Source organism: Nothoprocta perdicaria, unplaced genomic scaffold (genome assembly GCF_003342845.1).
Source record: "Nothoprocta perdicaria isolate Ctin4 unplaced genomic scaffold, notPer1 scaffold_289, whole genome shotgun sequence".
NCBI classification, from domain to species: domain Eukaryota; kingdom Metazoa; phylum Chordata; class Aves; order Tinamiformes; family Tinamidae; genus Nothoprocta; species Nothoprocta perdicaria.
The window spans coordinates 418,852-445,078 of record NW_020455520.1 but is presented as its reverse complement, the minus strand read 5'-3'; the positions used below and the strand labels follow the sequence as shown (position 1 = coordinate 445,078).

Sequence of the window (26,227 nt, the reverse complement as noted above, 5' to 3'; positions counted from 1 at the left end):
GCATAGTTCTCACAAAATAATAAAACGCTAAATAAAGTGAAGAACTGCTTGGCTTGGTGAAGCCAAGGCTTCCAGTAATACTAAATACCCACGCAGATTGCCACGTGCAGAAGTCTAATGTTAATAATGAATGGGTTCTTCAAGCTTGAAACTGTAAGCAGACTATTGAAAAGAAGACTGTAGGACATTCTCTTGGTTCAGTGTTTATGCCTCAGTTGTGCCAATGTCTATTTTATATTGAAAATGGAATCTAAAGCGATACTATCAGTAGTATGTAAATGAAAGAGGTTTCTAAAGCAAAGTTGCACGTAATCTTTAGTAAGATACGGAAAGAGAAGATACGTTTTTAAAGAAAGTAAGCCTGAAGAGAAGCTGCAGACCCAAAATAAAGCTAAGCAGTGGTTCTTCGGGTTCAGTTGCTGGCCCTTGGTGGTAAAGGTTCACTGCCACATATACACGTTCCACTAAGGTCACCATTTTCCTTTGGTAGGGTGCAGTATTTCCTGACAGTTTGGTTTATATAAGAAATGATTGCATTTGGATTCAGTTACTGTCCATCGTGCCCATACACTGAATTCCGCTACCATTTTAAGCCCCTGCCTGATCATAAGGATCTAGGGTTTCGAGGGATTCTCTTGCGGTCTTTCGCTGCACCAGAAAGGAAGTGGGTGCTTGTCAGTTGCTGGAGGTGTTCTGGCCCTAATCCCGTGGCTAAATAACTCCTTGCTTTTCCAGTGACTTTCATCGAGACCCTTTCTGACCCTTCCATCTGGAAACTGCTTCTATGTCTGTAGGATTCTCTTCTTGGTGGTGATGGGGTGGGTAATAGGAGGGAATTTTTCTAAATTCCTCCACTAAATGGTATGCTTGTTTTTATATATAGGTATTTTTTCAGCAGTTAATCCGACTAGCCTTTTCCTATGACCAGCTTTCCATTGCTTTTGCTTCTCTGCTGCAAAGCACCTGTGGCTGAAGAGGAGTTTTTTCCTAAGAAGTGTTCTCCTGTGCTTCTACATAGTGTCWCTTTATGGTATTGCCAAACATGAAAAACTAGGGGGACAGTTACCAAGTCATGTTGATGTTGCTTCTCATCCTGCAGAGAAGGCACTACCGTGGGCAGTCCTAGATAGGAAGGTGCTAAGAAAAGAAATCTGGATTTTTTTTTTCCTCCTTTGACTGGGAGAACAGTACAGTAGTAATTCCTATGCTTAAAGTCATGTCTTGTGATGAAGTGTCAGTTGGCAGGCAGAGTGTTCACTTAAGTCCCTATGTTCAAATGCCTCCTTCAGTGTATAACACCTTACAGTATAATTTTGCCCTGTCTGAGAAGCATAGATAATCTGTTAAATGCTGACTTCTTTCCCCTGCTGTGTGTCTTCATGTAACAGTTTCTCACCCACGGATAATAAATTTGCTACATGCTCTGACGACGGCACTGTTAGAATCTGGGACTTTCTACGTTGCCATGAGGAGAGAATTCTTCGAGGTATGTGCACCAAAAGTCCTGATTGGGGTATTGCGAGAGGGGCGAAACTTACTTTCTTTTTTTGTTTTTTGGATTAGGTGTACACAATACAGACCTATCAGCTTGTCTCCATTTTTTGTTTAATACATTCCTGTCTTAAATCCTCCAAAGAAGTTTTTGCTTAGCTGCTGTTATAGATACTTTATATTCAGGCTGCAGTTCAACGTGGCATTAATCTATTTACTGTCCACTTTAACTAGTAGAGGTGGATAGAAGGATATTTTTCTACTCCTAATGTTAGTAGAAACAACTCTTTCTAAAGCAGGAATACATTTCCTTTCCCCATAGCTTAATCTTTGTGAACACTTCTTCAGAACGCGCATTCTCATGCATTCTTTTCATGGGAGTACCTTTCATTCTGAATAATTAAGAGGCAAATTAGTTAATTGTTTCTCAGCTCTTAAAAGAAACAGTATTTAGGTAGAGAAAACCACTCAATCTTGATCACACCATGCAAATTATCCTAGCTTCAATTCAGTAGATTTCTGCCCAATATCTGTGCAGTAACTTCTGGTGCCTTTTCACTGGCTACATAGGAGCTTTCTCCCTCTTCTTCTGCAATTTTGAGTCATAACATTAGCTTTCTGGCRACTATTCCTTTCTTGCAAAAGCTGTCCAAGGTATATGATTTTGTAGGAAGATATGCTAAAGGCTGCTCTAAGATGGGTGGGAGATGCAGGCTTGCAGATAATGTGCAGCAAAGATGTACAATAATAAAAACATGGCCTTCCTTATTTAGGTGCGTGAGCTCATTCCGTGCTTTCTCAAAACAGGGATACATGTGTGTCTGTATTTTTTTTTTTTGGTGTGCTTCTGACTTAAACCTTCACTGAGTATTTTATGAATTCCAGCTCTCCCTGATTCTCTTATTTTTAAGCTCTCTTTTTACTAATGCACTACTCTGAAACACCAAACACTCTGAAAAGACACGGGGCTCCACTAGGCAATGATGGTTTTCTATCAGAAGTTCTTTGTAGGCATTACTATAGTAATGTGTGCTTGGCAGGAGCTGGCAAGCACATTTCTAGTCTCTCACTTGAATGTCACTTCTGGAAGGACTCAAACTTGGGCCTACCTTTTTTCTTTACCGAAGAAATACATTCTGCACTAAAAATGCCTTTCTCCCGACTCCATGTCTACACTGACTACTCTCTTAATCTGCGTGAAGGAAATGGGGTTTGCAGAGTTTAATTCAATGTCAGGATTGTAGTAAATTCCCATGCTTCGCCATTCTTACCTTCCTCTATAAAGTAGAAGGAGCGAAGTATTAATTTATGCCATGGAGAATAGAACTTGCATTACACATTTCTTCTATTATGTACGTGGATGTTGTGAATATAATCTTTAATAGAATTATGTTCATTTTCCTATAGCTTGTACCCCACATGCTGCAAATTTATTTTGTACAGTAGCTCTGTAAAGAATAACGTGGCTTCTGCTTMCATGGCATACGAGCCATACCTGGGATACACCTCGGCTCTGAAGCTGCACAGACTCTCAAATCTTCCCATCCCTCTGTAACACTGACCTGAACAAGTCATTCTTGGTTTCTGCTATCTGATAACAGGAGAAGAAAGAGAAGAGAAATAAGTCTTGCTAGCACTGGATGGAGGGGAAGTGTTTCAGCAAAAGGTTTTGAGTTGAGTTTTTATTCCGTTTTGAATCCCCAGCATTATTTAACTGATTGGAAGGCTTGCGATCTGCGTGAGTAACTTGAGTAGCCTCCTCAGAGGGAAGAATACAGCCTTTCGTTTGGGAGTGTGGCACGTATGGCTTTGGGAGACTCATTTTCCGCTTTTCACTTCTGCGAGTCGCACTGACCTGTAGCATCTTACTTAATATCGCCTTAAAAATGGCTAAATCAGCCTGCTGTTGCCATTGAAAAGCTGCAGTGGCCTGTAAACTAGAATAGTGCTAGAACTTAATGAAARATACATTGCATTTTATACGTAAAGTGTTCAGGTCAAATAATGTAATAAATTATTTGATCTCCTGATTCTGTAGCATGTGTCTCAGGCACCCTGTTTAACATTGATGGCATGAAGTTAAAGGGATTCTGCGGTRTGATTTAGATCCAACACTGCTTCGTGCATCGTCATAGTCCTCAGGTTGTGCACGCTTGGGTAGCGTGAAAGGCAGAGGTGCTCAGAAATTAGTTACAACTCTCAGGGATAAAACACTGCTGTCGCCTTATTCTTACTCAGTTTTCAAGAATAAATTAGGAATGTGATTTATAAATAAGTCTCGGGACTTCAGTGCTATTGACTACTTTTAAAACACTTTTTATAAAGAACGTTAAAGGTAGTGGGGATGARCTTTACAGGAAAAGGAAAAAGTCCTGTAGATTATTATAGATACTTTTCTTTGTGAAATGTTTTCCTTTGTTTAAACTGTTCCAAGGAGCAGTTTTATTCTTCTCTTCCAGGGATGAGCATTTTTTTTCTAGGCAAGTTGGAAAGGGTAACGTACCTGTTTTTTTTAATTTTTTTTTTCCGAAATTCAGCAGTTCAGTTTTGTTTGTTAAATTCAGTTAAAAATTCAGCTTTGTTTGTTAAAACCACGTATGTGTGGGCTGCATGAGAGCCACAATAGCTCACCATGTCCTAACAAAAATAGGACAGCCTCTATTACTTTTTTGAAATGCCCAAAATTCTGGACCTTTTTTCTTTAACCTGACTTCGAGTCCCTTGGCTGCTCAAGCTTTTAACTGATTTTTGTCRCTTTGCTGCTGTTTCTGCTACTGTGGTTTGCTAAGGTAGATTAGTGCAGGGTGAGTGTGTGTTAGTCTTTCTCCTCTCTTTAATTTTGATGTTGAAGTATCTGCAAATCGATCAGGCCCTTTTTAACATGATAAAGAAACATCATCAGAAATCTACCCCAGTGGTGTCTGCCTGTGTTAATTTCTGTGCTGTTACCATCCTAAAAGGGTGAAGATGGGTCGTTTGGTGCATTCACTGAAATGCACTGTTAGGAATCAAACTGTTGTTAAGACATCAATATTTCCATGGAAAAGAACCTATAGAATAGCAATATATTGTTTTCATTTCATTATAATTCAAAGACATTTCTGATGGTCACACTTAAAATAGCATCAGGTCTTTAGTGTAAATAATTACAATGAATTTAATGGCAGGACTCGTGCAAACAGAGTCCTTGCTGCAAGAGCATTCATATTGGTGTTTTAAATAGCATTAGCTGCGTCTGCTGCCTGTATTTCAGCAGAACAGTTGCAGAAGTTTGGTGTCCTTTTATTTTATTTAGAGATTAAGGCAACTGGTGGTAGAGCTGCTGGCCTTGAATCTCTGGGTGTCGGGGTAGGGTTAATGTGGTACTTGRAACATTTTGAGATTATCAGCAGTTATAGGATTACTGTGATTTCTAAACTGCTCACAACATGAAATCATTGCCYGGGATGTTACACACACATTTCAGAAGTTGTCATTTCCACTGTTACTGCTTCTTCCTCTCAATGGTCCCCCACACAAAGCAGTAAAAATGTAAGTTTGAAAGGAGTGCGAGTTTCCAGGGCTTCCCATCTAGGTTAGCTGTCCGTTCCCAGGGCTTCGGAGGCTGCCTGGTCTAAATGGGTCTTTTGGGGAGGATGAGTCTTCCCGGCCTCCTTGCGGTTGGTGGAGGAGGGCTGCTGTCTGACTGTGAAGCTGGAAATAGTTATGCTGGAAATCACTCCAGTCACGGAAAATCATATGATTTTTCATCTGCCTGAAAGTTATTTAAGACATGCCTCAGCAGATAGTCTTACTGGAAAAACTCTGTATAAAGACTTTTTTTTTCCTACCTTCTACTCTGCTTCATGGTGTTCATTAGGGAATAAAATAATCCCTAATATTTTGGGAATGTTTTGCGAGTATTTAGGTGCTTTAGTTATTTCAATCTCTTTTGTATAGCCTGGTCTTTCCACGTGAAGGTGCAGAGTCTCTCCGCAGTTTTTGGTATCCCCTTGCCTACTCATTCAGCAGCTTCTCTGATTTAGAGGAGATGCCATCCTTGGCTAAAAGGAACCTGAGAACCAGAACGGAGTCGTGTTCCTTGTTCCCTGCCTCAACACATGGCCAAAGGCTGTTACGTGGAGACCTCCATGGACTCCTCTACTCCTACATGTACCTTGCTCTTCGCCTTTGAAACTATAGAAATTTGGCTTCTAAAAGTGTTACCTTTCCCAAATGTGTAATTGAACTCCACATTGGATAATTAAGAATAAAAAATAGTAATATTTTAGTGCCATCCTTTTCCCTCTCTTTTAGCATGAGATTTTTTTTCAATTGTTTTCTTTGCTTCAGTATGAGAGGAAGACCTGCAAATTCAAGAAATACACATACACTCATGTTGTATTTCTTGTGAGCAGAYGTAGTATTTAAATCATTAGGTTTTTGTATGGGCGTGTTTCTTTGTGCTGTGAGGATTTCAGGTATATTCGACGTCTTTTAGTCTTCTGAAGCATCTGTACATGACAATATTAGAAGGACTTTTCCTCAAAGCAAAGCCCAAGAGGAGATGAAACCTGGCTGATGTTGGCTCGCACCAAACATGTCAATCTAGAGAAGGCAAGTCTTTGAATTTTTGAGCTTAAAAGGACAGACTATTTTGAAATGGCTGGTACTTCATTGGAGTAAATCCTCCTTTTTGTTAATGGCTTTACTGTGGCCGCCTGTTTTCTCGGTCTTTGATCTTGGTGCATTTCCATTACCAAAGTTGGGAGGGAGCGTGAACTGCAGCCGAGGCGTTTGAGGTGCGAGGTACTCAAGATGCTTGTGCATCAGACTCTGGTTTTAGTCATGTTGAGGAGCCGGTTGGGGTGTTTTTAGTGAACTTGTTGGCTCTTTCTCTTCCCTTTACATTTCAACCGACTCTTGCTCGGAAGCTGCTGTCAGGGTTCACTTGTTGCAGTGCTGCAGGAGCCCTTTTGCAGGCTTGGTGCTGGGGTTGGCGCTCCTTGTGTGGAGCGGAATGCGCCACGTCCCTGCCACAGCGTGAATTGTGCTGCTAGCATTCACTGTGTGCTTTCGTTAGGAAACCTCTCAGGTGATAGGTGAGACGGAGTTKGAAGTCCTGTGTATGATTTCCAGCTTCACCAGTAAAAGGTAGCAAGCAAAATATGGTTTCCCAGKGACTTTCTTAGTGCTTCTCCTGGATTCAGGTAGCACTAAAAGCTTCAAGTGTRAATGTCTGTAAACATTCTTTAAATATCTCCCATAGAATGCCTCGGTCATTTTGCAGTTTGTTAGGGTGGACTATAGAATCCATCAGACTGGGAGAGTCCAGTCTCTTTTGGCACGAAGGTCCCCAAACAAAAACAAAGAAAGCTCACTTTGGCGTCTGGCATCTCGCTTCACTACCACAAAGACTGGGAGTGGAAAGCAAAGGCCTGTGAGGGAGCGTTCCTGGGAAGCAGTCTGCAGCCGATGATAACTCGTCCTTTCCATAAAATCTTTCGTGGATAAATATTTGTCACTGGGCACTTGGTTTCATTATGGAATCCTCCCATCTTTCATCTGACTTCCCAATTCCTACATGATTACAAAGTATGTAATTACAAAGTATGTTATTTCTAAATATTTATGTAAATATTTGAAACTCTTAAAAAGAAAAAAAAAAGAAAAAAACCCTCCCCCCTTACTCCTGATGRGCATAGATGCCCGCCAGTGCCTGGGAGCAGAGCAGTCCATGCCAGCTTCCTGGCTACAGTTCTCTTGTGTGTGGGGATTGAGAGGACACTTCTCTGTACGCTTTGGGTCGTCACTATATTCAAAAGCTTTTGTACAAAGCATTTGATCTTTCCTTTTGCACCATTTCAAGGTATTTCCTTTTGCACCGTTTCAATTCTGCTTGCTCACATTATTTCCCAGAAGTGGTATGTTCAGCTCCGAGTAATGTTCTGGTTTTAGTAGCAGGACACTTCACATCAAGTTTTACCACGTGAATAGCATTGCAGTTCAGATACCTGAAGTTACAAGTTCACGTGGAAAGCCAGGCAGTAGGAAATCCACAGACAGAGTGCCAGTGTTTTGCCTAAATTAAAGTGATCTTTCTTCCTTTCTTTCTTCCATTGTTGCTTTCCTTACTCCTTACTTTCTCATGGGAAGCACAGTCCTGCTCCTCTCACATGCTGTATTTGTAGGAAGGCAACAGAGTCCAAGTGTCAGAGAAAACTGGGTTGTGTGGCAGCCTGGGAGAAACGGTTAAAAAGGGAACCCTAAAAAGCATAAGAAAAGGGTCATTAGAGATGCGAAGTATTGCAAATAAGAAAGTAGGGAGGCTGCATAACTGTKAGAACTTAATAAAATAAGCAGAGACACAACTGAGGAAAGAGAGTGGCAATGTAAGAAGGAGATGTGAATGAAATGGCAGAAACTGGGAGAATTTCCCCTGCGGAGCACTAACCCACGAAGGCAGAGGGACTTGCTCGGGCAGCTGGAAGGGGCTGTGCCCCTGTGGTCGGGGGAGGCACTCGGGAGCCTGTGGGAAGCCTGTGCACCGTGCGTGAGAACATGTAGCATGGGTTCCCACCTACACAGACACACGGCCTTGGGATCGCTCCGTTAGCGACTAATAATGCTCTGGCTGCGTTTCGGGGATTTTTGTAGTGTTGCAGGCTTCTGATTTGGAAGTGTGGAACCAAGGGCCTGTTTCATGGAGGAAACTTTTAAAACCTCTTTTAAAAATTAAAAGACGCTGAGGCACTAAAATGCCTCAACTTCCCAGGAAGCTCGGCCTCCYGGACCAGTTGTACTGGCGTGTAAGACAAAACTGCAGAGTTACAAAAACATCCTTAAAAGTTCATCAGATTYGGTTTTCTTTCATCCCAGAGCATTTGCATTCCAGTCTTTCCAAAAAAGCAAAGTGATTAACACTTGATAAAGTGGTAGTGTAACTGCAATTATTCCAGCCCTCGAGCAAAGGACAAGATGAATGGGCGGCGAGGGAAGAGAATTAGCTCAGTATTCAGTCTGATTATTGTTATTCCAAAATACGTTGAGGAAGAAAAAAAGGTCTTCATATGTGTAAAATAGTTTTATGTTTACCTTATCTTTATAGGTGGTTTTTTTTTCTGTCCTCTGCAGGATGATTCAACTCTCGCTCTTCTCTCCTACAAAAATGTTTCTCCTGCTTTTGGGCACCATTCCCTACTGTTGTGTCTAAGCATCTGCAATTTAAGGACATAACTCTGATTACTTATTTATTATTCTCTTGTTGAGAATTTGCATRCCAAGACTTCCTTAGCATCCTTATTTAATACAGGGCACACTGCTTGTTGAAAACTTAAGTTTCCATCAAAAGTTGAGGTTCTTTCTAGCTTTAGTAGTCGTTATACARAATGATTAAAAAATATGGGTATCTTTCACCTCAGTGGGAAAAAAAAATTTTTTTTTGGTCAAACTTACCATGAGGAAAACTKTTGTCCGAGATTGACGTAGAATTGATGAAATTTCTTTTGAAAATAGAAATTTAAGTCCTTTTATATAGAGACACAATAGCACAATTTGATATATAAATGAGGTTCATGGGTGATTTACTGTTTAAATCTTCCCTGAAATTGGAATTCAGACTTCTTTTTGATGCCCCAGCTATGTCACTGTGATAAACTAAATATTATGGTGGACTTCAGATCTAATAAGAAAAAATACAATTAATCTCTTTCTGTAATCCAGAAAAAAAAACYAACAACAAAAAACATATTGATGATGCCGTTCTTTCAAGAGTGGTAGAAGGCGGTGTTTTCAAATTCCTTTGCAGTTTTCTTAATGGTGCGATGGAACACAGCGTGAGCTTCACTTAAATTCACGTATCTTACAGTCTTAGTCCTTGGTGGTTTTCAAAACTGCCCTAGATAAATCMCTGAACAGCTTGGTCTGATCTTAACACTGACTCTCTGAACAGGAGGTTGGGCTGGAGATCTGAGGTCCTTTCTAACCAGAATTATTCAAATGTWGTGATACTGAATTCCCTTTTTATCCCCTCACATGTTATGGGATCATCATCTTTTGAATGTTCAGATCTTCGTCTATCTCAGGGTGGAGGGTTTTGGTTCAGGAACAAAAATCTTAGTGCTTTAATTATCTTCATCTCTTCACCTGACTACATGATATAAGGAACTGATCTTGACTATCAAAAATGCATTGCTTTTTAGTTTGGTTCTTATTCCTCCCGGCTTTCAGCATGATTGGAGCAAATGCACACTGTGGATTGGATTGGAAAGATTTGTTAATGGAACTTCTTCCAAAGTTGATAAATGTTTGATCGTTGCATAGATTGGAGATAGCGATAATCCGCAGAGATTATCAGTTTACCTTAAACATGACTGAAGCTGAAGTACTCCCTTAGAGTACTCCTGCAACCAATGAAAATGGCAGTAAAGAGGATGGAAGATGTGATAGCAGCCTGGCTGGATCTGTGGTGCCCCATCCGATCACATAGTACMAATAAGGTAAAAAATATATACCTTTTTTTTCCCGTCTCTGAGTATTCAGCCTTCATGATGGCAGTGGGCAGCACATTTTATTGGCTTAATGTGGCTTGCTGCTTCTTTGCCTGTTTCTAAACCCCACAGTCCTGAAGTATAACTATAAAGTCCCAAAGCATATGCACAGTTCAGATATATTGGTAGAAGAAAAAGAAGTCACTTAAACTACCTTCTTAAACTGAACAAGCAGAGCCTTGTCCCTCTGCTTAGTTGTTACTGTTCTTGAACGTGCACTTTCTGAGGTTGGGCTTCTGATAGAGGCACCATGGGCAGGCTCAGCCTGTCGCCAAACGGCATTCTTTATGTCTAGCCGAAATGAACGTTATCAACTTCTTATAGCTGTACATGAACACTTAAATGCATTGATCCAGGTCCTGGCTGACCTTTTCCTAAAATAAAACATTGAGTGTTTTCATGTTCTGGAATAATAATAGAGGACTGCACAGTATGAAGTGTAGTATTAAGAACATGAATTATCTTAATGTAAGACAAAACTTTAGTTTGTYGTTTGTCTCGAAACATGATATTTTATACACTCAAAAATCCTACACAGGTTTGTGCTCATATTTCCGTTTTTCTCTTAAGACTTCTATGATTTTGAAGGAGTAGCCCAAATCCAAAGAAAGTGAATTGGAATGTTATCTGGGTAAAATGAAAGGTTCCTTGCCTCTTTCTACAGATGAGTCTAAAACAGAATAACAATTCATTTCAAATCTAATGGGCCTAATTCCCTTTCTAAATTGTAGATAATAAGTACGAAGGAACGATTTTTTTGTGGAAAATACTGCTTGAACACTTACCAGACATACTTCTATGTAACATAAGGGAAAGTTTGAAATTTTAGCAAGATGTCTCTGCTTTGCTGTCTGAAGTTTGGCTGAGTGGTTGAAGTGTTTGCTACTTGTGCCTAGGAAGAACTGAATTCTTTTTAGGCCTGTGTTCTGCTCCTCTGTATTTATTAAGGATTCATGGGAAGARTTAATGCAATTATAACAGCTGAATGTATCTAGAGGAAAATCACAGAGGAGCCACACCAGCCCATCTTAAGGACTCCAAAACTTGCCTCTTCTAGATCAGCTCATATAATTGGATAATAAGATGTCATCTTTTTCCTAGAGATACTGCTTTATGCTCTCAGAGCATCACAGCTGCAAAAATATCCTGCTTCCTTTAGCAGGAACTCCACCCACCTGTTTCAAATRATCTGTAAGGTTCTCTCTCTGGCAAGATGCACTTCCTCAAAATCAGTATTCTCTTGCCTGGTTCACTAAACCTAGCAGTTAGGAGTGCTGGTAACACAGATGGGATGCCTATCTGTAGATCGCAGTTCTCCATCTCTAATTGTCAATCCCCAGCGAGTCACGGGCRGGAATGTAAAAGGCAAACTCACTTAGCTGGCTTTTTCCTTAAGTGGGTTTGGACTCGCCAGTTGTAGATCGGAGGCCTTTGGTAAAGGTAGGTGCTTGAAGGGTTTCACACCGCCCCCAGCTTCTTGTGACTCTCCTTTGTTTCCAGACAAAGGAATGCAAAAAAAAAAAAAAGTTCCTGTAATCCACAGGAGCCTATCAGATTTGTTTCCATAGCACATATATTGGCTTTGCYTACAATTTCAGACCAGGATTTTATGGAATTGACAACTTTAATGCTAGTGTTGAATTTAAATAACATGAACAAAGGGGCAATAAATAGCAGGTGCTTTTCTGCAGGCCGTTATTGTAGASATATAACTCCCGCTTAAAAAGAAATGCTACTAATCCTGCACACACGGAGGCTTCTTCCCATGGAACTTGCTTCTCCCTCTGTGCTGTGCTYTTCCCTGTGCCGAGGAATTCTCCCCGCAATGTACGTTCTCCCGAAGAGCACTTGCTCTGTGGAGTTGAGTCTGCGCCTGCAGCAGGAGGATCTCTGTTCCTGACCAGCCCGGGTGAAGCCTGTGGCCGTTGTTCCGTGTGTCTGGGTGTGCCCGGCGCTGGAGCCGCCGCGTGCGAGGCTCCCGCGGAGCAGAGCCCTGCGGGAAYGCCCAGCGCAATCGGAACTCAAAGGGGATGCCAGTCAGGACGCTTTATTCCATGGAAATTATGTGCAAGAAATACCACAAGTTATTTTTAAACCCTTGCAAAACAGTTTAGTGACTAAAGTAATAGGTTTTGTTCAAACAGGCTTTTGGTATTTGAGTTAGTTTTAGGGTTTTTTTGCAAGTTGTCAGGATGCAGCTAGAGAATAGGAATTAAATATGATTTCCTCCAAAACGCCTGAGATACTTGTTAGAGCAGCACATCTTGCAAGCATTTAATGTAAATCACAGTATCGTAGTGGTGATATTTTAAGATGAAGAACTTAATTAAATCTAATTAAATCAGGAGATTTAATTTTTAGAGGATTTTAGAGGAATTAAATGTTGTGCAAAGTTCTGTATTAAAAACCCTAGGATTTAATGTTGTTCTTACTAACCAAGGAGGTTGTCAGGAGCGATGCTCTCTTCTTTTTCCTGCTCTGCCTTCTCTTTGCAGTTCTTGCACTGACGGTAGGATGCAACAATGGAAAGAAAATTYGTTTTTCAATTTAGTGTAGTAGCCCATGGCTCTTTGATGCCAGTAGCTGTGAACTGAACAACTGCATGGCAGCAACTGCCCATCCTGCTGGTTTAAGGAACGTGCCAGATGTTGTTTGAATTCATCCAAATTATCTGGTAGGGAAAAGRAGTAAATTTCACGGCCCTCCCGAAAATCCCTCCCTCCCTCCCTGCAAAGGTTTCTCTTCATTCACTCCGAGCAGCCGATTTTCATGCTATGGTACAATAGATAAATTGAGCTTTCATTTAACAAATAATCACCTTGGAGTTCCTCAGTATGCGAAGACAGGAGTAATGCTTTCTATCTCCCAATTTTGTGTAGAATCCGTGTGTCCTTCCTGGTGCTGTCCCTGCAGCCCTCTCTCAGCAGGAGCGTGAGCCCTGCAGTGCCTCGTGCGCAGGGCCGGAGCCGGTTGCTCTTGGATGGGCCACCGTGGTGGGCAGATGAGGGGAGCACAGACAAAGCCGGGGCTGAGGGATCCGTCCCCGCCAGAGCGGGTGTTTCTGCGCCGCGGTTGGGTTTGCTCAGCGCGGAGCTCGTGGTGCGCGCGGTCCCCGCGCAGGCCCGCAGCGGGGACGTCACCCGCGGCTGTGCCGGCCAGGCGGAGGCCAGGCCAGCGGGGGCCTGCTCCGTGTACCCAGGCTGCGGCTGCATTAACCTGCACTGAAAGGGAAGCCTTGGCATGGCCTTATAGCCTCGAAAGCTGCCCTTTTCCTTTCTTTTTAAGGTTAAAAATGCTCCTTGATGCTGCCAAATACAGAAGTGCTGTATTAACAGAATATTAAAAATTAAAATGTAAAATGTGGCAGAACTGCTCTCCTGCATCGTTTGACAACAAAAAAAACCCTGTTATTGTTCAGTTTCTTTGGTGGTTATTTCAGCAGCAAAGGCATGGCATGCTCGTGTTGCATGGCCCTGCCTGAAGCAGAAGGGRTGCTCTTGCCTTCTGCGACACTCTGGTTCTTCTGTTTTGGTTTTTTTTTTTTTTGGTCCCTACCTCTGTCAGTGTCAGAGTGGGACGGGGTGTGGAGATGTGTCTGCACAAGGGGGAACGAGGCCTCTCCCGCAGTCCCTGACTTGCTCAAGTTCCATTTCCTCAAGAGGAATTCAGTTTTCCCTCTCGAGGGCCGGGCTGTTTCCACGCGTGACGTGGGCAGCGTGGGTCGGGACAGCAGTCTTCCCTTCCCGCTCGCTCCTCCCTCGTTTTTGTTCATAACCTACTTGTTCATCCTGCTCATTTGTGGGCACGTGCCATTTTTTCCAATGCAGTTCCTTTTAGCTGCTTTTTTTGGATCCTTTTCTGTAGTTTATTGTACGTGCTCGTTTGTGTATTTCTGAGACTGGAAGGGTATTTTGCATTCCCATATATGTGTATCTAGAATAACATTAAAAGCTTTAAAAATTGATAAAGATCAGAAGAAATCTAAAAATTCCTTAGGGAGGATATCTTTCTGAATCATATCCATGTGATAAATGCTTTCATTGTTTTGCCTTGTTTTTAGATGCTTACAGTAGCAGGAATTTTCTGTTTTGGTGGTTGGAGCCCCCATTTCTTAACGCAGCCGTTGAGTTTTGCRTGAGCAAGGTTAGGATTCCTTTCCCTCTCCTTCCTCCTGAGCTATCGACTAAYGGTATTGCTGAATATCCTTTAATTGGACAGCTCTCATTTGGAAAATTAGGGATGTTTTAAGACTCCCAATTCATGGGAACGTGCATTTTATATGGAGGTCTAGTTACTCTGTGACGGCGCTTCCTTGCAAACCTCAAAATCTTTTTTTTTTTGTTTTGCTTATTTTGGAGTTTATAATCTACTGCACAAGCATCCCTAAGTTCAAATATGGATTCGGRGCTAGACTTCATCATGGAGGGACACACCACACTTAAATGCTTGTCACAAAGTAGGTATCTTTTTTGATTTTTTAATTCCTTTGAAATCCTCAGTGGAAAAAGTCTGGCTTGCAATCCTTTCAAGAAGCATAGGATTCAAACAAGCACTCAGTTCCTCCTTATTTAATATGGTGTGATAGATTTTAATTTTTTTCTGTTCCTGGGGGCGGAGAGCATTCCTTTAATATGTTGTTAGAGGAAACCCATTTTGCAGCTGAGCTGCGTGAAGGGCAAACAGTATTATCTGCCCTTTAAATCACGTACCGCTTGTTTTGCTCACACTTGTTTGTGACATTAGTAAATGACCTGAGCAGCATTTTCCACCAATTGTCACCAGCGTTTTTTGTTTGCAACCCAACTCTGCACTGTCAGCAGCCTGTTGGATCTTTCTGTTTCTCACAGCTGTGAATGTCATCTTGAATGTGTCCTCCGTTTTCCACCCCAGTTTTGGTATGTGTGAGGTATTCAAGTATTCCTTGGATTGCTTTATCCCATTCTTCCTGTTGAGGTCTCTCCCTTTCTTTGTTAGGTTTTGTCGCACAAAACCTCTGTTAAGTTTTCAAGCCTGTCTTTTTACCTCTCCCCTTCGTATGGTCCCGTGTGACAAGTTTCACKGTAGGATCCAGTCCTGGGTCTGTGGTATTTAAAGTGATTTCAAGGGGTGCCTGGTATTTTAGAGAGCGTCTTAAATATTTAAAAATTACATGATCCAAAACAGTTGCTGAATAAGGACCTGTTTTTAGGATTAAAATCCAGATCCTTTTATTTCTTCTATTTAAATAGATATTTCAATATTACCTTTAAATCTGTAGGGGAAGCTCTTCAATATGTAGGTGGCAGGAAAGTGAACAGAGTCCACAGGTGATATGATGGTGATGTGGAAAGGGGCTGMAGATTAAGATGCAGGAGCACTGGTTGTACAAGAATTGAAAAGGGCCGTGCGCTAAACCAGCCCTCACCTGTTGCTGTCCTGCACTAAGGTGCCCTTTGCAGCTTCATGAACGTTTGGGGAATGCAGCATCTCTCTCGTGTTTCTGTAACAGTGTTCAAGCCATCATTTTGTTCCTGCAGCAAAAGAAGTAATTATTTTTCATCTTGCTGTATTTCTTCCATCAGTCCAAATATCRGCTCTGAATTGGATGTTTTTTTAAACCACTGTATGCAGTGACATCTTTGTTGTGTTTTCCTTCTTGGTAGCCTCCCCGGGTGTGTTTTTGGGCCTGCCCTGTTGCTGTGCAGCCCTCTGGCGCTGCGGTGCCGTGCGTGTGGTGCAGCTGCAGTGCTGCGGTGCTGTGTGTGCGGTGCAGGTGCTGCAGTGCTGTGCATGTGGTGTGGGTGCTGTGCGTGTGGTGCGGGCGTTGCGGTGCTGTGCGTGTGGTGTGGGTGCTGGTGCTGCGGTGCTGTGCGTGCCGTGTGGGTGCTGGTGCTGCAGTGCTGTGCGTGCCGTGTAGGTGCTGGCGCTGCGGTGCTGTGCGTGTGGTGCAGCTGCAGTGCTGCGGTGCTGTGCGTGTGGTGCGGGTGCTGCGGTGCTGTGCGTGTGGTGCGGGTGCTGCGGTGCTGTGCGTGCCGTGTGGGTGCTGCGCTGCGGTGCTGTGCGTGCCGTGTGGGTGCTGCGCTGCGGTGCTGTGCGTGCCGTGTGGGTGCTGCGTTGTGGTGCTGTGCGTGTGGTGCGGGTGCTGCGCTGCGGTGCTGTGCGTGCCGTGCGGGTGCTGCGCTGCGGTGCTGTGGGTGCTGCGTTGTGGTGCTGTGCGTGCGGTGTGGGTGCTGCGTTGCGGTGCTGTGCGTGCCGTGCGGGTGCTGCGGTGTGGTGCTGTGCGTGCCGTGTGGGTGCTGCGCTGCGGTGCTGCACGTGCGGTGTGGGTGTGGGTGCTGCGCTGCTGTGCGTGCCGTGTGGGTGCTGCGGTGCTACGCGTGCCGTGTGGGTGCTGTGGTGCTGTGCGTGCTGTGTGGGTGCTGCGTTGCGGTGCTGTGCGTGCCGTGTGGGTGCTGCGTTGCGGTGCTGTGCGTGCTGTGTGGGTGCTGCGCTGCGGTGCTGTGCGTGCCGTGCGGGTGCTGCGGTGCTGCGCGTGCCGTGCAGCTGCATCGCTGCGGTGCTGTGCGTGCCGTGCAGCTTTGTCACTGCGCAGAAGCAGCGCGGCCCCAGCGCCCGGGCCCAGTGTGTGCCCTGCTGCCCTGCTGGGAGGCAGGGAACAGGCTCCGTCCCGGCGCCTCTCCGTGGGTCGCTCGGACACCTCGCCTCGCCGCGTGCAAGCGGATCCCTTCCTAGCAAGCACGCGGTTTGTCTCCCTGCTGCCCCTGCCCTTCTCTGCGTCTCCGGTGCTCACGCTGCGCTTGTCCTAACACCAGAAAATCGCTCTCCTGTCTTCCGTATTCCTCCATTTACCCTTCCCAGACGTAAAATAATGGGCTTGTTCTGTGCCAGTGAACTGGCTATCAGAAATACCTCGTCTGGCTTTGCACTTTGATAAAGGGGAATAGAATTTTCCTGTCAATCTYTTGTCCCTTCAAGTGAAAAAAAAATACTTGAAAAAGCGTAATTCCCTTGTGACTGGCAACATCAGTGTGGCTTCTTGTGAAAGAACTTCACTTGCCCGGTGGGGGAGAGCGTTGATACTGCCACTTCTCTCAATGGGATATTTAAAAGTAGGCTCCTGCCTTGTAGTCGGAACCATGAACTCCTTGAAACCTCTTCTCCTAAGCAAGGAAGACGAAACTCGCCAAGAGATCTTGGTAGTCCCTCTGCTTTGGCTGGTTTTATTGCAAACAAAGTGTTTATGTGTGTGTGTGTGGGGGGGTACTTTAGGAGCGAAAATGTATCCCATTATGTAGAAGGAAAACAGTCCCTGAAACTTCTTCGTGTTACTAATTTTGCTCTTATCCAGAAAAAAAAAAAATGTGTTCTTAGGTCTTAGCACCTCGCTGTGTGGGATGTCTGCTCATGTGACCAGATAGGGATTTGAAGCTTTGATTAAACTCCCAACTAGGAATTTAGACTTGCAAGAAAAAAGCACRTAGCCATAATCACCTGAGAGCTTAAATAAACACCTAATGAGATGCTAAGAGTAGCAATGAAAACGGTGATGGAAGCTTCTCCATAGCTTTTGCAGAAGGCGTTTCTTGGGTTTTGTTTTGATATGTCATCCCTCCTCCTACGTGTGCTTTAGGGAGCTAAGTGTTCTGATCCTACTCTCTTCTTGACCTAAGCATAGCCAGAGCACGGCTCTTGAGGCGAGCTGGGACTAAGTTCTTCAGCGTTCACCGGTTTCCTTCCTTTTCCCCTCCTTTTGCTAAATTGCCCTACTAAATTTTAGGATGCTTCGAGCTTTCTGTGGCAGCTTCGGGTTAAATGTATGTCTAAAACAATCACATATTTTGGACATTTCTTCTTTGCATTAATGGTTGAAACTACTTCAAGTATCTGTTTAAAAACCTCTCTGAAGCTGCTCTAGGATCAGTGCATCTTAAAACCACATGCCTTATTAGGAGCTTAAATTCGGTTTTATAAACATCGCTTCTTTCCTTCTTGTTTGATAAAATGCAAGCGCAAACAACGGGTGGATAACGCGTTTTGGTGCGAGCTCCTTGGCCCTTCTGCTCGGAGCAGAGGTGTCCTGGGCTCGAGCAGCCTCCCCAAGCCCGGCTCAGGTGCAGCCTGCAGGCTTGGACCGCACTCACSGTAATCCACAGCCTTGGTTTTGTTTTCATAAGTGCGCGTGCTGCCTGCGGTGAGCAAGCTCATTGCACACCCGGCTATAAAGCTGCGAGTCTGTGGAGACTGCGAGCTCACGGTTGACAAAAATCACCGAATTTTCCTTTTTATAAGGYGGTGCTTTTGTCTCCCGTGGGGATCTGCAGGTGCTCTGTTCCGCGCCCTAGCCCTTCTCTGCCCTTTATTTATGTGCCGGTGCCTAATGACCATAGTGTCACGTTGGGCTAGAGACAGGCGCCTGGGAATGGAGCCCAGGGCGGCAAACGGGATGAACTGCAGCAGCAGCAGCCGTTCAGAKCCAGGGGCTGGAGAGGAAGGGGCCGAGGCCGAGCCCGGGAAGCTGCGGGATCCTCTCTGAGGAGGGGTCTCGGCTCCTATGAGCTGGTCCTGTTGTGAAGCAGGGAATCTTTTTTTCTTAAAATTGTTTGCTTTTTAATGTTTCTTATGTAAGATTAATATCATTAAATGTAAATACTATTGTAAATATGAGTGTATAGCAAGTGTCTTGCTGCTTTCAAAGTAGGCTACATAGTTTTTGAACAGGAAAGAATATSTAAAATATCTATGTATTATATATTTTAGATATGTATCTATATAGAGAGATACATATTTAGATATATATATTATATTTATATATTTTATCTATATATTATATATTTTATATAKAGAGAGAACACAGAATATCTATAAAGTAATGAGCCAAAAAAATAGGATGTTCTGCCTTTTGTGTTTTTTAAAATCCCCCTTAAACTCTTGTGAAGATTTTGTGAGAAACGCAAGGTGCCTAAGTAGAGTCCAGCCTCCTTCTCAAAATTTAGGTCCGAACAACCTAAATTGTGGTGGAAACGTGACTTTGTGCTTGGCATCAGCTGCCTTGCAGATGGGCCCAGGAGCAGGCGTAGAGCAGCCGTGATCCGCTCCAGCTTCCCCCGCTGGGCTCTGTCGCCCTCCTCCTCCTCCTCTCTCTTCTCCCCAGCTGCCTCCCGAGCGCTTCCCAATTAAGCTTTGGAAGAATTGCTCTGTTGGAATAATGTTTCCTGTGTTGCACTAAGCATTACGCTGCTGCTTAAAGACTCCCTGTGCTAGAGATGCACCTTGTTATGCACAGAGTTTTTTGTTGTTGATAACTATGTAAAATGACAGTGCGAAGCTTAGTAAGCTAGAAAGCTGGGACGCGGATTAGTCTGAATGAGTGCAAATACCTATATAGATATTATATAGTATTTTTAAATACTAAAATAACTTGGTATTGCCAAGTTGTTGTCTTTGATCAGTCTGCATACGGCTTAACCATCTCTTTGATTATAAGTGCTGCAGCGTGTACGTCGTTGCTCTGCTGGTAGTTCCCATTTCAAGGAAAATGTTGGGCTGCCCTGCGTGCCGSCGGTCGTTCCCTTTATTCCTGGTGCGGTTGCAGCCTGCGCTTGAGCTGCTCTTGGCTCTGTGTGGCTCGTGCAGGCGAGAGCCCGGCCGCACGGGCAGTGAGGGTGCCCAGAGCGAGCCGAGCAGTTCGGAAAAGCTCCCTGAGCTGCAGGGTGCCTTCAGAGTGTGGATTCCAGCACAAACAGGTCCGTGATACCCRCCTGGGCAGCGCAGGTGGGAAGCGGGAGACACTTGCAGGGGTGTCGCTTCTGTTTCCGTGCAAAGCAGTTCGAGCGTGGAAGCTGCTCAGCCTTCRGCCGTCAATGCACTCAGGAATTTACACGTTCCCTTAAGCTTAGCATGTGAGTAGCCTCATGAAAGAACTACTTAAGTGYGGAGTTACGTCCAAAATGTTACCTAGTTTTCAGGGCTGAACCCTGCATGACTCAGTCCCACATAGACAAAGACCCAGCTGAATGTTTYTCCTCTTCTCTGTAAACTCTTACAGAAAACATCAACAAATTTCAGATGTAAAGAATGCAGGTACCTGCGTACTGTTGCTGGTAATTACATTTAATATATCTTTTTTTTTTTCATGATTCTTTTTAATAATAATATTAGCATACAACTAGTATTAAGTTCAAACTTTCTTTGCTACAGTTTTGTATTTTTCTGGGATCCCAACTATTTGCTGAGTGTGAAAGTCCTGTTGTAAAATTAGGACTAGAGCAAGATTTTAAACTTGTTCATGGAAACACATTTTCATAGCAGCTTTGTTTCTCTTATGAGTTTGATTACTACACCTATTTCATTAGCATTTGCTCATGTGTTTTATCTCCTGATTTCACAGTTGATAAACACAAAGGAAGGTACCCACCTGTTTTAACAGCTTTTGGCTGGGAAGAAAAGGCAGCATGAGTATGGAGCTGTTAAAAACGGGGTTTGTAAACACGGCTTTATTGTGTTATGTGCTCATGTGAAATAGTAACGATGGTACAGGAGACTTTCCCACAGGTGAAACCTCTAGCTCTCTCACCAGGTACTGTGTTTAATAATCCTCCAGCAGAGAGCTAGAAAAGGAACCTATGAGCAAATTAAGGAAAACCAACAAAACTGGATTTTAGGAGGCACAGGTCTGAAAGTATTTTGGAGGCTGTGGTTTTTAATCCTCTGGGGGTGAAAAAAAMCTTTTCCCATAACTTATTTCTCATCAAGATCCTGAATGCTGCTGAAAGGAAAAAGCCTGTGCTGTGTATGTGCAGGAGGAGGGATTCTGCAGGGTCCGCTCTGACTGGGGGGACAGGGAAAGCAAATGAGCCCATAGAACCACTTATATATACACTATACTGTGTATATACTRTACTGTATATGCTGTGTGTAGTGTATATATGCACACACAACTTATACATACGCTTGCCGTGTATGTGCAGAAGGAGGGATTCTGCAGGGTCCGCTCGGAGTGGGGATGGGGAAGCAAATGAGCCTGTAGAACAACTTTTTAGAGACAAATAGTCCGCATAAAGTAGCAGGATAAAGACCCTGGATTATGGGAAATAATTTATCCTTTGCTKCTAACCTCGTCAGTGTTATTGAAGCTGTACCTGCGAGTCATATCTGTGTTTCAGGTAAATAGGAGGGATTTAGTTCCTGAACAAGCTTTGCTTAGAACCAATGAATTGTTAGAGGGGAGGGGATGCATCCGATACAATTGTAGAAGTCTTCCTTAAGGATAGACCTGGGAAAATAATCCAGCGTAGCTAGCAGTGGGAGCCGGCAGCAGAGCCCGAGGGCTCTGCGGGAGCCGGCAGTGCTCCGGGCTCTGTGCTTTGCAGGTCTCTTCTTCCTCCCTCCTGGGAGGAAAAAGAGAGTACTGGCTACAGGAGTAGACCTAATATAAGCCATAGGTTACACACAGTTGCATTATAAAATATGTAGAGAAGCTATAGGCAGTAATAAAAGGCAGACACTTCAATGCTGTTGAATAGGATAGATTATATTAAGTCATATATGCAAGAATTACAGAATATGAGAAAAACAAGTCTTCCATTTCCGTGTATTTTTTCGTACCGGTGCTCTGCTGGAGTTGATCAAACACATAATCGACATACAGCTCGTTATACCTCTGCAGCCAGAATTGCTCTCGTGTCTTTAAAGATCAGCTGTTCACGTAGATTGCCTGGGGATGTATTTAACAAACAGCATTTTAGCAGTTAATTGGGTTGTGATACAGTCACTCCGGCCAGTAAGTTTTTACCTTTATGAAAAGTATTATTAGAGAAATACTTCTTTTATGCCTGAACTTTTAAATGAATCCTTTTATGCTTATTTTTCCTTGTATTTTTAACGCAGTATTCTAAAAGATAACAAAGTTGAAAAGTATTTTTATATTGGTTTATGCTCATGCACTGATTCGTCACGACTTTAAATGAGATGAAATGATCAAAATTCTTGATCTGTGGTCCCTTATCATCCCAGTTTATTTTGAGGCCCTTCGTTCCGTGACTTCCGCGCAGCGCTCGTGCTCCGACCGCTTTGTTCTTGCAGCGTGCCCCTGAGGAGCGGAGCGCGAGGCAGCCCGGACGGACGCGGGGCAGTGGCCGCTCTCCCCTCCGCTCCGCTCCGCTCGCAGCGCCCCTGCCATCCGCAGCGAGCCAAAGCTGTCCCGCGCCAGCGGAGCAGCAGCGCGACCTGCAGCCTTGCACCAGCCGCGGCAACGTGGTGCCTGGTGGCAGGGTCCTGCGCTGGGGCTGGGTCCCGTTGCCAAGCCTAGAGCTCGAACAGAGAGTTGAGAGCAACCTGCCTTCTTTCCTCTCTGGAGCTCTATCTTACATTCATTTTCTGTATCATCTGTGTCAATACAGACAGTAGGATATAGGTCTCCTTATCGGTAGGAAGGAAAAAAAAGCAATATATGATGTTACTTGCTGGTTTTTATTTGTAGCTTTTAATCTGGTTAGCTAATACTGCTCAAGATTCTCAGGTGATTGTTGTGAATTAGACTCTTCCTCCTTGGCCTTTTCAGACTGCCACTGTCCTGCTGAGTCCTTCCCTTAGGAGTGACCCATTCACTGCACGCCTGTTGCAGCGGCTTTCTCTGCTTTGCTGCAGGAGAGCCCAGCCCCGCAGGGCAGCTCTGGCTGAGTCTGCACGAGGGTCCCCTTGGGAGCGGGCCTGTCCCCGAGGGCGGCGTGGCTGTGCTGAGGGAGCCGCCGCCAGCAGAGCTTCCCGCTTGTCCCACAGCTTCCCYGTGGTCCCCAGCGCGCTGGCTGTGGGATTGCTCCCTGCAGAAGACTCCAGTTATCTCTCGGTGTGAAGGTCAATCTTATGAGTCTATTATTGCTCCTCAGATCAAATTTGAAGATGGTGATGATAATCCCAAGCCTGAGGATAAGCACTGATCGTCATGCTCGGATGAGAGATTCTGAGTGTCCTGGCATCTTTGGGCTGCCGTTTAGTGCTCTGATTCACCTGTTTGGTGGTTTTAGTGTGTGCTCAATATCAGCACAGCCGTTTGAGAAGCGTGCTGGTCTTGTGCTGTCAGCCTCCATGCCTCCCTTTATGAAGGTTTTTTACAGGATGGCTGCTCCCATTGGTCTCTTGGAGACTATGGCTCTGATTCTGGGCTGGTTTGCCTGGACTCAACCTTTTTCCCCTCGAGATTCCCTTTGGGATAKTTTAACTCTGGTTAGAGCTCCACAGCAAAGCCTGTGTCAGGTTTTGCACAGAGGGAGCTCTTATTGGAGATGACCTTCCGGCAGCGTGACCCTGCGGGATGTGCTCCTGCTGCTCGAGCAGCGTGGCTTTGTATCGCTGAGCCTCTGGGCAGGGCCAACAAGGTCAACCTAATTCCCAGCTGTCTGAGCAGTTTTTGTGTTTTTGATGGGTTTTATTTATTTATTTTTTTTTCATATCTATCATAACATTTCTTTGAATATGATTCAACCAGTTATTGCCCCTAGCAGAACCTCTCTCTGCAAGGGCCCTGAATTAAACTCCTCTGACTTTCCCCAGGGACTGCAAGATTGATGAGTACCTGCAGAATATCGTCTGTTGGAAACCTGCAGGCATGRCGTTACCTTTCCGTGTTGAGGTGGAGCAGTTTTCCCTTTTCCTGCTTTCCTGCTGTTCCTCCCAAAGGAGCGTTCAGGAACCAGACTTGCTTTGCGTTCAGCTGCCTGCTGCAGCCGAGTCGTGGTCTGAGAGCACATCCAGCACCTCGCACTTCTTTCTGCTTCAGAAGAAGCGGAGAGAGCGCGAGAGCAGGGGAAGATGCATCTCGGAGGGCTTGGTCATACTAAGGCTGCTGGAAGGGTAACGTGTGAGCACGTTTGGAGGCTCAGCAACTTCACAGATCCTGCCCATCCGGAGGTCGCAGATCCTCATCATCCCTCACAGATCCTGCCTGCCGTGAGAGGGGGAGAGGTGCCTTCCTTCTCACGTAGCGCCCGTGGCTGCAGTTGCTCTCCAAGGGCTCACCAAGGTTGTGGTCCTTTCTTGTGGGGCCGGGCACCTCTCCCGTCTGCCCGGCTGTAACCCTCGTGGAGGGAGGAAGCTGCACTCGTTTGGAGGAGCTGTAAGTGTTTAGCTGCTGCTTTGGTTGGTGGTCCTGATTTGATTTTTCTACAACCTCAGGGAAATTTCACCGATTTTTAATGACTTGTTAAATTTAGGAATATATTAAGGAAGTTTGTGCTGCTTGAAGCTGCAGGTTCCACCTGAGAATARAGTGGTTCCTGTAGGAGCTGTCTGACCCTGATGGGAACTGTTTGTCTTGGGGACATCCCACYGTTTCCCCATACCACTCCATGACGTTAGCGTCTCTGTGTTTTAGGCAGCCCTTGCTTTTGCATCTTGCTTTTTCTTTAGCTTATTTTAGTTGTTTTCTACGTGCTGTCTTGTTCCTGGCATTCACTGCTCCTCTTGGCTTTCCAGTGAAGTGGGCTGTTGTGGAGAGATACTGGAGAAGGAAATTGTCATCCGTTATTTCTTCTCTGTCCTTAATCCCTATGTTCCAGTTCAGAAGTTCCCCGCTTTGTTGTATAGCAGAAATGAGCCTTTCTTTGTGACAGATTTTTTTAGATTATCTGAGCAACACAGATTCTCTAGCAAGGTCAGTCAGCCTTTCGAAATGGGGAATATTGTGAGAGTTTTCTTCTCCTAACTCCTCCTCTCTGTTATGAAAAGCTGAATCTTTTTGACCTGRTGAGAGGTGGCGTCACCTAAGGTTGCTTCTCATCACATGCCAATTTAATTTGGGGGTTCGTGATTTAATTTCTCTACTTCTTTTCTGACAGTACAGCAAAAAGGTAGTAGTGAAAGGCTGAGGATAAAAATACATATTTATCTTCTATTTAAAAAATACTTCATATAAAATGAAGCTGTAAGGGCGTATTTTCTCTCAACACCTCAAGACTCCATTGGTGCATGTTTAAAATAGTGTATAATAGTGTAGGGCCAAATCTTAAATGAGTACGACTTTCAGCAGCAACATCTTAAAGAATTTTTATTTAGGTGAAGTGAGCCTGGTGTATGAGGATGAAGTGCAAAGAGCAGATACCTCCAGGGATTATTGGGAAGGAGTGCAGTTTAAATAATTTGAGGGAATTTTTACTCTGCTTGATTTGTGCTCTGTGCTGYTTTTCATCCAGGTTTACGTGATGGTGCTGAGGAGTGTTTCAGTGTCTTTTCACTCTCTGTGAAATGTCTAAATGAATAATGTTTATGCTTTTACCAGGACATGGAGCAGACGTGAAGTGTGTTGACTGGCATCCAACGAAGGGATTGGTTGTCTCGGGAAGTAAAGACAGCCAGCAGCCCATAAAGTTCTGGGACCCAAAGACTGGCCAGAGCCTTGCCACACTGTAAGTTCTCGACCCAGAGACTTTATCCTTCTCAAATATGAGATAACTTCATGAGAACTTCTTTATTTTTTTAACTCTCTTTCCAGCTTCTACCTCTCATCTCTTCAATTTCACACAGTTATCTCAAGTGCAGAACTGGTGCTTTAACTGCACGAGAAACTGTAGCAGTTGTGTGAAGTCTGAACCTGGAAAACTGGGGCTGTGATATTCCTTATTTAAGTTGGCTTTGCCCTCATTCATTTTAGTCAAACAGTTCTCATTTGGAAAACAAAGAGGAGATGTGTGCTTAACTAGGCATAAGAAATCCCTGATCAGCCTGAGGTCACTGCAGCAGAAACGTGCACAGCAACTGGATAATGTCTCAGTGGATGCTACCAGTGGTCCTACATATGAAAACAATTTTAAGACATAGAGTCTTTGGCATAGGAAGCCCTAATATATTGTAGTTTAGCAGCCTGAATTACTGTGGTGTTGACCTGAATATTTGGGACCGGTAAATTATCACCTTTTATTTGTGTCTGACACGTTGGTAACTGGAGAATAAGCCTTTTTTCTTTCTCTGCTTGCAGACATGCTCATAAAAACACAGTGATGGAGGTAAAACTGAACCTGAATGGAAACTGGCTGCTGACAGCTTCTCGTGACCACCTCTGCAAGCTCTTTGACATCCGTAATTTGAAAGAAGAGCTTCAAGTCTTCAGGGGTCATAAGAAAGAGGCCACAGGTCAGATGCTGTTTTTGGAAGGTTTTATTAGTAAATAAAGAATAAAATTTCAAGATTTCGAGGCGCTGAATGACACTTGTTAGAGCTCCAAGCATAGCACTTCTTGA

General features: G+C 44.1%; 1 protein-coding gene across 3 annotated transcripts in view; it reads left to right on the top strand.

Annotated features, from left to right (window-relative positions):
* The window catches only part of WDR33 (WD repeat domain 33), a 64,103-nt gene that overhangs the window by 21,875 nt on the left and 16,001 nt on the right, over positions 1-26,227 (top strand). Inside the window, exons 7-9 of one of the 3 annotated variants that reach the window (XM_026041591.1) lie at positions 1,389-1,486; positions 25,270-25,396; positions 25,966-26,120. In XM_026041591.1, coding sequence (XP_025897376.1) covers positions 1,389-1,486; positions 25,270-25,396; positions 25,966-26,120 — 380 coding nt within the window. Of the gene's footprint in view, positions 1-1,388; positions 1,487-1,563; positions 1,626-8,604; positions 8,650-25,269; positions 25,397-25,965; positions 26,121-26,227 lie in introns of those variants that run through there. The other 2 variants (XM_026041594.1, XM_026041592.1) reach the window with 2 other exon arrangements.